This window comes from Tachysurus vachellii, chromosome 19, assembly GCF_030014155.1.
Source record: "Tachysurus vachellii isolate PV-2020 chromosome 19, HZAU_Pvac_v1, whole genome shotgun sequence".
Lineage (NCBI taxonomy): Eukaryota > Metazoa > Chordata > Actinopteri > Siluriformes > Bagridae > Tachysurus > Tachysurus vachellii.
This window is the reverse complement of record NC_083478.1, coordinates 22,070,467-22,080,466: the sequence shown is the minus strand read 5'-3', so window position 1 is coordinate 22,080,466 and position 10,000 is coordinate 22,070,467. Positions and strand designations below refer to the sequence as shown.

The 10,000-nt window shown below is 42.4% G+C and overlaps 1 protein-coding gene across 3 annotated transcripts in view; it reads left to right on the top strand.

The window, feature by feature from the left end:
• The window catches only part of LOC132862770 (disks large homolog 4-like), a 30,783-nt gene extending 25,891 nt beyond the window's left edge, over positions 1–4,892 (top strand). For 2 of the 3 annotated variants that reach the window (XM_060894998.1, XM_060894999.1), the window contains 9 exons: positions 24–126; positions 357–533; positions 681–718; positions 859–906; positions 1,010–1,111; positions 1,193–1,365; positions 1,639–1,748; positions 2,313–2,404; positions 2,518–4,892. In XM_060894998.1, the coding sequence (XP_060750981.1) occupies positions 24–126; positions 357–533; positions 681–718; positions 859–906; positions 1,010–1,111; positions 1,193–1,365; positions 1,639–1,748; positions 2,313–2,404; positions 2,518–2,624 (950 nt within the window). In that variant the 3' untranslated portion in view covers positions 2,625–4,892. Of the gene's footprint in view, positions 1–23; positions 127–356; positions 534–680; positions 719–858; positions 907–1,009; positions 1,112–1,192; positions 1,366–1,635; positions 1,749–2,312; positions 2,405–2,517 lie in introns of all 3 variants that reach the window. The other variant, XM_060894997.1, reaches the window with a different exon arrangement.
• The last annotated feature ends 5,108 nt before the right edge of the window (positions 4,893–10,000 follow it).

Below are 10,000 nucleotides of genomic sequence, written 5' to 3'. Positions count from 1 at the left end.
TTTGTGTGTGTGTGAGCATGTAGAGTACAGTCGGTTTGAAGCTAAAATCCATGACCTGCGTGAGCAGCTGATGAACAGCAGTTTAGGTTCATCATCGCTGCGGAGTAAGAGGAGCTTTTACATCAGGTACCTGCTTCCCAGCCAATCAGATTTCACAACACACCAACCAATGAGATCAGAGTCATTTTACAAACAGCCAATTAGATAAAGGCCTTATGTCACTGCGACTGTGACTGGGACACAGATTGGAGATAAATGAAAACTGCAGTGGATTCTACAATAAGGTTACTGAAAGTGTGTGTCTCAATTTAATTTAATTCTCTCTCTCTCTCTCTCTCTCTCTCTCTCTCTCTCAGAGCTCTGTTTGATTATGATAAGACAGCGGATGGTGGCTTCCTCACTCAGGCTGTGAGTTTCCGTTTTGGTGATGTTCTTTATGTTCTGGACTGCAGTGATGAAGAGTGGTGGCAGGCGAGACGTCTCTCTCCACATGGGGACCTGGAGGAGACTGGGTACATCCCTAGCAAACGAAGGTGTGTGTATATATATATATATATATATATATATATGTGTGTATGTGCGTGTTTGTGTGAATGTGTGTATGCGTGTGTGTGAATGTGTGTGTGTTTGTGTGTTAACAAAATATTAATGATGACACTTCCATTTGTCATTTTCTCCAGAGTTGAGAGGAAAGAGTGGTCACGCTTGAGGTCAAAAGGTACAGAGTTGTTATATCTGCTTAAAGTGTGTGTTTGTGTGTTTGTGTGTGTGTGTGTCCAAGTGTCCGTTTGGGTATATGTAATTCTGCCTGTCTGACTTTCGATCAGCAATAACAATAATATATGTGTGTGTTTTTAGGACGAGATGAATACATGCAGAGTTATGAGATTGTTATGCAGGTGGAAGGTGAGTGTGTGTGTTGTATTTATGAGTGTGTGTAAGCAGCACATTGTTTATATACAGGAGGTGTGTCTGAGTAGTTGTTTATGCACCATGTGTTATGTTTCAGTGCTTTATGCTCGTCCAATCATAATCCTTGGACCATCAAAGGACCGTGTGAATGACGACCTTCTGTCAGAATTTCCAGACAAGTTCGGTTCCTGTGTGCCTCGTGAGTTTCCATGACAACCACGATTGCTGAGTTAGGCCAGCATACGGTGTAAATGTTACAATATATCATCACGTCCTGTAGATACAACGCGGCCAAGGCGGGACTATGAGGTTGATGGGCGGGACTATCACTTTGTATCGTCACGGGAACAGATGGAGAAGGACATTCAGAATCACCGGTTCATTGAGGCAGGACAGTACAACAGCCACCTGTACGGGACGAGTGTCCAGAGTGTAAGGGAGGTAGCTGAACAGGTGAGAGATGGAGAGATACACTGGGGATCAGAGATGTAGATGATACAAAGCCATACTTACATTATAAACAAGAAAACCATAGAATCAGTGTTAAACAAAACGACTGACAGAGCAAGAGGAGATGATTAGAGATCAGAAAAAACAACAAAAAAAGAACTTTAGGAAAAATGTAAACTAATAAAGAAGTGTGTCTGTTACTAAGTTACTGAAATTCCTAAGAATGTACGGATCATACAGCGTGTGTGTGTGTGTGTGTGTGTGTGTGTGTAGCAGGGGAAGCACTGTATTCTGGATGTATCTGCTAATGCAGTGAGGAGACTACAGGCAGCTCAGCTTCACCCCATTACCATCTTCATCAGACCCACATCACTGCAGAACATACTGTAAGTTTGTTTGTGTGTTTGTGTGTGTGGGTGTGGGGTCTGTGTGTGTGTGGGGGGGTGTGGGCATGTGTGTGTGTGTAGGCGTGTGTGTGAGAGTGTGTGTGTGGGCGTGTGTGTGTGGGTGTGTGTGTGGGCATGTGTGTCTGCAGGCGTGTGTGGGTGTGTGTGTGTGGGGGGTTTGTGTGGGTGTGTGTATGTGTGTGTGGGCGTGTGTGTGGGTGTGTGTGCGGGTGTGTGTGTTTGTGTGGGTGTGTGTATGTGTGGGTGTGTGTATGTGTGGGGGCGTGTGTGGGGGTGTATGTGTGTGGGTGTGTGTATGTTTGGGGGTGTGTGTGTGGGTGTGTGCGGGGGTGTGTGGCGATGGGGGTGTGTGGCGATGGGGGTGTGTGTGTGTTTGTGTGCGGGGGGGTAGGTGTGTGTGTGTGTATGTGTGGGGGTGTGGGTGGGTGAATATTATACAATTACAGTTCATTACATGAGCAACTAAAAGAACCACACTGCTGGTTGTTTGTGTTTGTGTGTGTGTGTGTGTGTGTGTGTGTGTGTGTGTGTGTGTGTGTAAAGTGACATTAATAAGCGTCTGACTGAGGAACAGGCAAGAAGAGCTTTGGACAGAGGCATCAAACTGGAACAGGACTTTATAGAATGCTTCACAGGTACCCACATCAACATTCACATAACATACACACAGTATTAATGACACAAATGTAACAACAGGTGTGTGTGTGTGTGTGTGTGTGTGTGTGTGTGTGTGTGTGTGTGTGTACAGCAATTGTGGAGGGTGAAAGCTTTGAGGAAATTTATCATCGTATCAAATCTGTGATAGAAGAACAATCAGGACCCTACATCTGGATACCAGCAAGAGAGAGACTGTAAAACACACACACACAAACACACACACGCACATATACACATACACACGCACATACAGTTCACACACACACGCACATACACACACACACATACACACACATACAAACACACACAGACATACTGTACACATACACACACACACGCACACATACACATACACACACACACATACACACACACAAACTCACACACACATACTGTACACATACACACACATACACATACACACATACACACACATACACACGGACACATACACACACATACCCATACACACACACACACACACACAGACATACACACACGCACACACACACACACACACACACACACACACACATACACACACTCACACATCTGAGAGAGAAAAACAGGTCATCATTTCTACAGAGACTGATTCAAATATAAACCTCCATTGTACTGCCGCATCATTCAATCAGAACAGCAGGTAGAATCTCACTCTTTTTCTCTCTCTTTCACACACACACACACACACACACACACAAACACACACACTCTCTCTCTCTCTCTCTCTCTCTCTCACTCATACGGTCATCTGAAAGGACCAAAAGACCAAAAAAGCAAAAACAGACCGACGCAATAAGAGTGGACAGAAGAGCACTCAGCACTTTACTCACACACACACACACACACACACACACACACACCCACACACACACACACTCACACACCCTTTAGATACTTATTGAATGCTTAAAATCCACACACTGTATGTGTGCGTGTGTATGTGTGTGTGTGCGTGTGTGTCTGTGAGAGTATGTGTGTGTGTGCGTGTGTGTGTGCGTGTGTGTGCGTGAGTGTGTGTTTACAGTGTGTGTAATGTATAGGGCTACTGTATATAATCTGCACAATACAGGATATTTACTTTTTCCAGAAAATCTACAAGCAAAAACGACAGACAGACAGACAGACAGACAGACAGACAGACAGACAGACAGACAGACAGACAGAGTGAGAGACAGACAGTGAGACAGACAGACAGACAGTGAGACATTTGGGTCAATGATAAATATGAACTTTAATCTGGTTGGGTTAAAAGATTTTATTTTACATTTTAAAATGGAATTTTATATTTAATTTGAAAGTAAAACATTCCTGCTTTTATTAAAAAAATGTAAAAAGTAGATTTCTAATCTCTAATAGAGTTTATAATGACTTTTATTTCTTTGAGTTTTAAGCATTAGTAAAATATAATTAAATGTAAATGTTTTATTAACAATAATGTCATGCCGTTGACACGTGTTGTGTATATTACAGAGAGAGAGACAGATAGAGAGAGAGAGACAGATAGAGAGAGAGACAGATAGAGAGAGAGACAGATAGAGAGAGAGAGACAGATATACATTACATACAGAGACAGAGAGAGAGACGGGTGCATTAATTAATAAAGGAAAACACTTAAATTTATTTAAATTATTCCTTTATAACCTCATTATTTATTTACGAGTTATTGGGGAATTGTCTGTCTGTCTGTCTGTCTGTCTGTCTGTCTGTCTGTCTGTCTGTCTGTTTACTTTTGAGAAATGAGAGTGTGTTTTATATGTTATTGACACTCATTGTATTACTTTACAACACTATATACTATATTCTGTAGAATCAGGGCATATATACACACACAGACACACACACAGACACACACAGACACACACACAGACACAGACACTGACACACACTGACACACAGACACAGACACAGACACACACAGTGACACACACACTGACACTGACACACACACACTGACACACACACACTGACACACACACTGACACTGACACACACACTGACACACACTGACACACACTGACACACACTGACACACACTGACACACACAGACACACACAGACACACACTGACACACACTGACACACACAGACACAAACACTGACACAGACACACACAGTGACACACACACCGACACTGACACACACTGACACAGACACTGACACTGACACACACTGACACAGACACTGACACAGATACACACTGACACAGACACTGACACAGACACACACGTACGCACACACACTGACACAGACTGACACACATACCGACACTGACACACACTGACATACACAGACACACACAGACACACACACACCAACACAGACACACACACACTGGCGCACACACACTGACACACACACCGACACAGACTCACACACACTGGAGCACACACAATGACACAAAACATCGACACAGACACACACTGACACACACACACAATGTGTGCTAAAAAGTGTAATGAAGGACTCTGTACATGAAATTATACTGAAACATTAAAGACATTTTTTTAAATGAAAGTGTACGTGTCTGTTTCATCTACACCACTATCCCTAATCCCTAATCCCTAATCCCTACATCCCAATCTGTAGAACTCATTTCTACATAGAGTCTGATAGAAGCACTTACCAGCAGAGGGCAGTGTGGACACACACACACACACACACACACACACACACACACACTGCTGTTTTCTTTCTCTACCACACTACGCAGGCTGGAAAGAATGTGTGTGTGTTTTGTGTGTTCCTGTCCGGATGGACTTTTAAAGTTCACCCCTGACCCTACAACACACACATACAAAGATTCTACGAAAGTGCAGATTAGATTTGCATTCCATCCAAACCTTAAAGCTGGAGAATCAATTAACTCTAAACACACACAGGTGAGTCAGCATAAAAGATGGATACAAGCTATTAACACCTCCCTTTTTGTAAACCTTTGAGAATGTGTGTGCGTGTGTTTCTGCGTGTGTGTGTGCGTGTGTGTGTCTGTGCGTGTGTGTCTGTGTCTGTGGGTGTGTGTGTCTGTGCGTCTGTGTCTGTGCGTGTGTGTTTGTGTGTGTGTGTCTGTGTGTGTCTGTGTGTGTGTGTCTGTGTCTGTGCGTGTGTGTCTGTGTCTGTGCGTGTGTGTGTCTGCGTGTGTGTGTGTGTCTGTGCATGTGTGTGTCTGTGTGTGTACGTGTGTGTGTTTTTGTGTGTGTGTCTGTGCGTGTGTGTCTGTGCGTGTGTTCGTGTGTGTGTTTTTCTGTGTGTGTGTGTGTTTTTCTGTGTGTGTCTGTGCGTGTGCGCATGTGTCTGTGTGTGTCTGTGCGTGTGTGTCTGTGTGTGTGTCTGTACGTGTGTGTGTCTGTGCGTGTGTGTGTCTGTGCGTGTCTGTGCGTGTGTGTGTCTGTGTGTGTACGTGTGTGTTTTTGTGTGTGTGTGCGTGTCTGTGCGTGTGTGTGTTCGGGTGTGTTTTTCTGTGTGTGTGTGTGTTTTTCTGTGTGTGCGTCTGTGTGTGCGTCTGTGCGTGTGTGTCTGTGCGTGTGTGTCTGTGTGTGTGTGTCTGTGCGTGTGTGTCTGTGCGTGTGTCTGTGCGTGTGTCTGTGTGTCTGTGCGTGTGTGTGTCTGTGTGTGTGTGTCTGTGCGTGTGTCTGTGTGTGTCTGTGCGTGTGTCTGTGTGTCTGTGCGTGTGTGTGTGTGTCTGTGCGTGTGTCTGTGCGTGTGTCTGTGCATGTGTCTGTGTGTGTGTCTGTGTGTGTCTGTGCGTGTGTGTCTATGTGTGTGTTTCTGTACTTCAGCACTAGAACATAGTAGTGTGTGTGTGTTTGTGTGTGTCTGTGCATGTGTGTGTGTCTGTGTGTGTGTGTTTCTGTACTTTAACACACACAGTAGTTACACAGTAGTGTGTGTGTGTGTGTGTTTCTGTACTTTAACACACACAGTAGTTACACAGTAGTGTGTGTGTGTGTGTTTCTGTACTTTAACACACACAGTAGTTACACAGTAGTGTGTGTGTGTGTGTGTGTGTTTCTGTACTTTAACACACACAGTAGTTACACAGTAGTGTGTGTGTGTGTGTGTGTTTCTGTACTTTAACACACACAGTAGTTACACAGTAGTGTGTGTGTGTGTGTGTGTGTTTCTGTACTTTAACACACACAGTAGTTACACAGTAGTGTGTGTGTGTGTGTGTGTGTGTGTTTCTGTACTTTAACACACACAGTAGTTACACAGTAGTGTGTGTGTGTGTGTGTTTCTGTACTTTAACACACACAGTAGTTACACAGTAGTGTGTGTGTGTGTGTGTGTGTGTTTCTGTACTTTAACACACACAGTAGTTACACAGTAGTGTGTGTGTGTGTGTGTGTGTTTCTGTACTTTAACACACACAGTAGTTACACAGTAGTGTGTGTGTGTGTGTGTGTGTGTGTGTGTGTTTCTGTACTTTAACACACACAGTAGTTACACAGTAGTGTGTGTGTGTGTGTGTGTGTGTGTGTTTCTGTACTTTAACACACACAGTAGTTACACAGTAGTGTGTGTGTGTGTGTGTGTGTGTGTGTGTGTTTCTGTACTTTAACACACACAGTAGTTACACAGTAGTGTGTGTGTGTGTGTGTGTGTGTTTCTGTACTTTAACACACACAGTAGTTACACAGTAGTGTGTGTGTGTGTGTGTGTGTTTCTGTACTTTAACACACACAGTAGTTACACAGTAGTGTGTGTGTGTGTGTGTGTTTCTGTACTTTAACACACACAGTAGTTACACAGTAGTGTGTGTGTGTGTGTGTGTGTTTCTGTACTTTAACACACACAGTAGTTACACAGTAGTGTGTGTGTGTGTGTGTGTGTGTGTTTCTGTACTTTAACACACACAGTAGTTACACAGTAGTGTGTGTGTGTGTGTGTGTTTCTGTACTTTAACACACACAGTAGTTACACAGTAGTGTGTGTGTGTGTGTGTGTGTGTGTGTGTTTCTGTACTTTAACACACACAGTAGTTACACAGTAGTGTGTGTGTGTGTGTGTGTGTGTGTGTGTGTTTCTGTACTTTAACACACACAGTAGTTACACAGTAGTGTGTGTGTGTGTGTGTGTGTTTCTGTACTTTAACACACACAGTAGTTACACAGTAGTGTGTGTGTGTGTGTGTGTGTGTGTGTGTGTTTCTGTACTTTAACACACACAGTAGTTACACAGTAGTGTGTGTGTGTGTGTGTGTGTGTGTTTCTGTACTTTAACACACACAGTAGTTACACAGTAGTGTGTGTGTGTGTGTTTCTGTACTTTAACACACACAGTAGTTACACAGTAGTGTGTGTGTGTTTCTGTACTTTAACACACACAGTAGTTACACAGTAGTGTGTGTGTGTGTGTGTGTGTGTGTTTCTGTACTTTAACACACACAGTAGTTACACAGTAGTGTGTGTGTGTGTGTGTGTGTGTGTGTGTTTCTGTACTTTAACACACACAGTAGTTACACAGTAGTGTGTGTGTGTGTGTGTGTGTGTGTTTCTGTACTTTAACACACACAGTAGTTACACAGTAGTGTGTGTGTGTGTGTGTGTGTGTTTCTGTACTTTAACACACACAGTAGTTACACAGTAGTGTGTGTGTGTGTGTGTGTGTGTGTGTGTGTTTCTGTACTTTAACACACACAGTAGTTACACAGTAGTGTGTGTGTGTGTGTGTGTGTGTTTCTGTACTTTAACACACACAGTAGTTACACAGTAGTGTGTGTGTGTGTGTGTGTGTGTGTGTGTGTGTGTGTTTCTGTACTTTAACACACACAGTAGTTACACAGTAGTGTGTGTGTGTGTGTGTGTGTGTTTCTGTACTTTAACACACACAGTAGTTACACAGTAGTGTGTGTGTGTGTGTGTGTGTGTGTGTTTCTGTACTTTAACACACACAGTAGTTACACAGTAGTGTGTGTGTGTGTGTGTGTGTGTTTGTGTGTGTGTTTCTGTACTTTAACACACACAGTAGTTACACAGTAGTGTGTGTGTGTGTGTGTGTGTGTGTGTGTGTGTGTTTCTGTACTTTAACACACACAGTAGTTACACAGTAGTGTGTGTGTGTGTGTGTGTGTTTCTGTACTTTAACACACACAGTAGTTACACAGTAGTGTGTGTGTGTGTGTGTGTGTGTGTGTTTCTGTACTTTAACACACACAGTAGTTACACAGTAGTGTGTGTGTGTGTGTGTGTGTGTGTGTGTGTGTGTGTGTGTTTCTGTACTTTAACACACACAGTAGTTACACAGTAGTGTGTGTGTGTTTCTGTACTTTAACACACACAGTAGTTACACAGTAGTGTGTGTGTGTGTGTGTGTTTCTGTACTTTAACACACACAGTAGTTACACAGTAGTGTGTGAGCTGCAGTCATTTTGTGCTGTAATATTTTAATGTAAATTTAATCCACATTTCTGTGTTTTTAGACCGTCTCTCTCTCACTCACTGTCTTTATCTATTTCTATTACAACACAGCAGCTTCTGCCAGATCAGGGAAAGAAATGTGTGTGTGTGTGTGTGTGTGTGTGTGTGTGTGTCTGGAGCCAGGCAGGAAGTAGCCTAGCCTGTTAGGTGATTGATGCATGGGGTCAGAGGTCAGCAGTACATTTCCATTTCCTATTTTAGCCCAAATGATACAATGTGTCTCAATTTTGACCAATCAGTGTGAGGTTCTGCTCCGGACCACGCCCTCTCTCCTTACAGTAGGTGTTCATGTCATTGCTTACCCACACTGATGTAAATACACATGGTCTCTCGCTCTCACTTGGGAAAGTGTGTGTGTGTGTGTGTGTTTCTTTCTTTCTCTCTCTCTCTCTCTCTCTCTCTCTCTCTCACACACACACACACACATTCTCTCTCTCTCTCTCTCTCTCTCTCTCTCTCTCTCTCACACACACACACACACACACATTCTCTCTCTCTCTCTATCTCTCTATCTTTCACTCAGGGTTTGTTCATCTCAGTGCTCTGATTTTTATTTCTCCTTCTCTCTGTTATAAACGCTGTTCTCTGTCTGTCCTACATGTTTATTAAGTTGTTATTAATGTCCCGTCTCTGTATTTATTTACATCATAATTAAGACACTATTCATTAATTAGTAATCATCACTTTCTTATGATCAGACACACTGAGTGTGGAGTGTGTGCTGTTCCTCTGCTGGTATGTAAGGCTGTAAATGAGTGATGTCTAACATTTATGTTTCACTGAATTACACACACACACACACACACACACACACACACACACACACACAGTGTGTGATTATAAATATAAATAGAATTTTTAGGATATTATTAACATTAAATAAAGTTTTAACATAAACAAATAATAAACAAATAATTTTTTGAAAGATTAAATCTTTTCATAAAGCTTTAAGAATTTTATCAGAATTTTATGTTTCTTTTTTCTAAATGTTTTAGTTATAGACTATATTTTTTATTAGACTGATTCATCCAGCTTTAGATGAAATTTATTCTATTGACTGAAACAGAATTATAACAATAACACAACACTTTAATATAATACTGTAGAAATCTTGATGGATCTTCGATTGCGTCTCTAAGGAAAGGTTTTGTGATG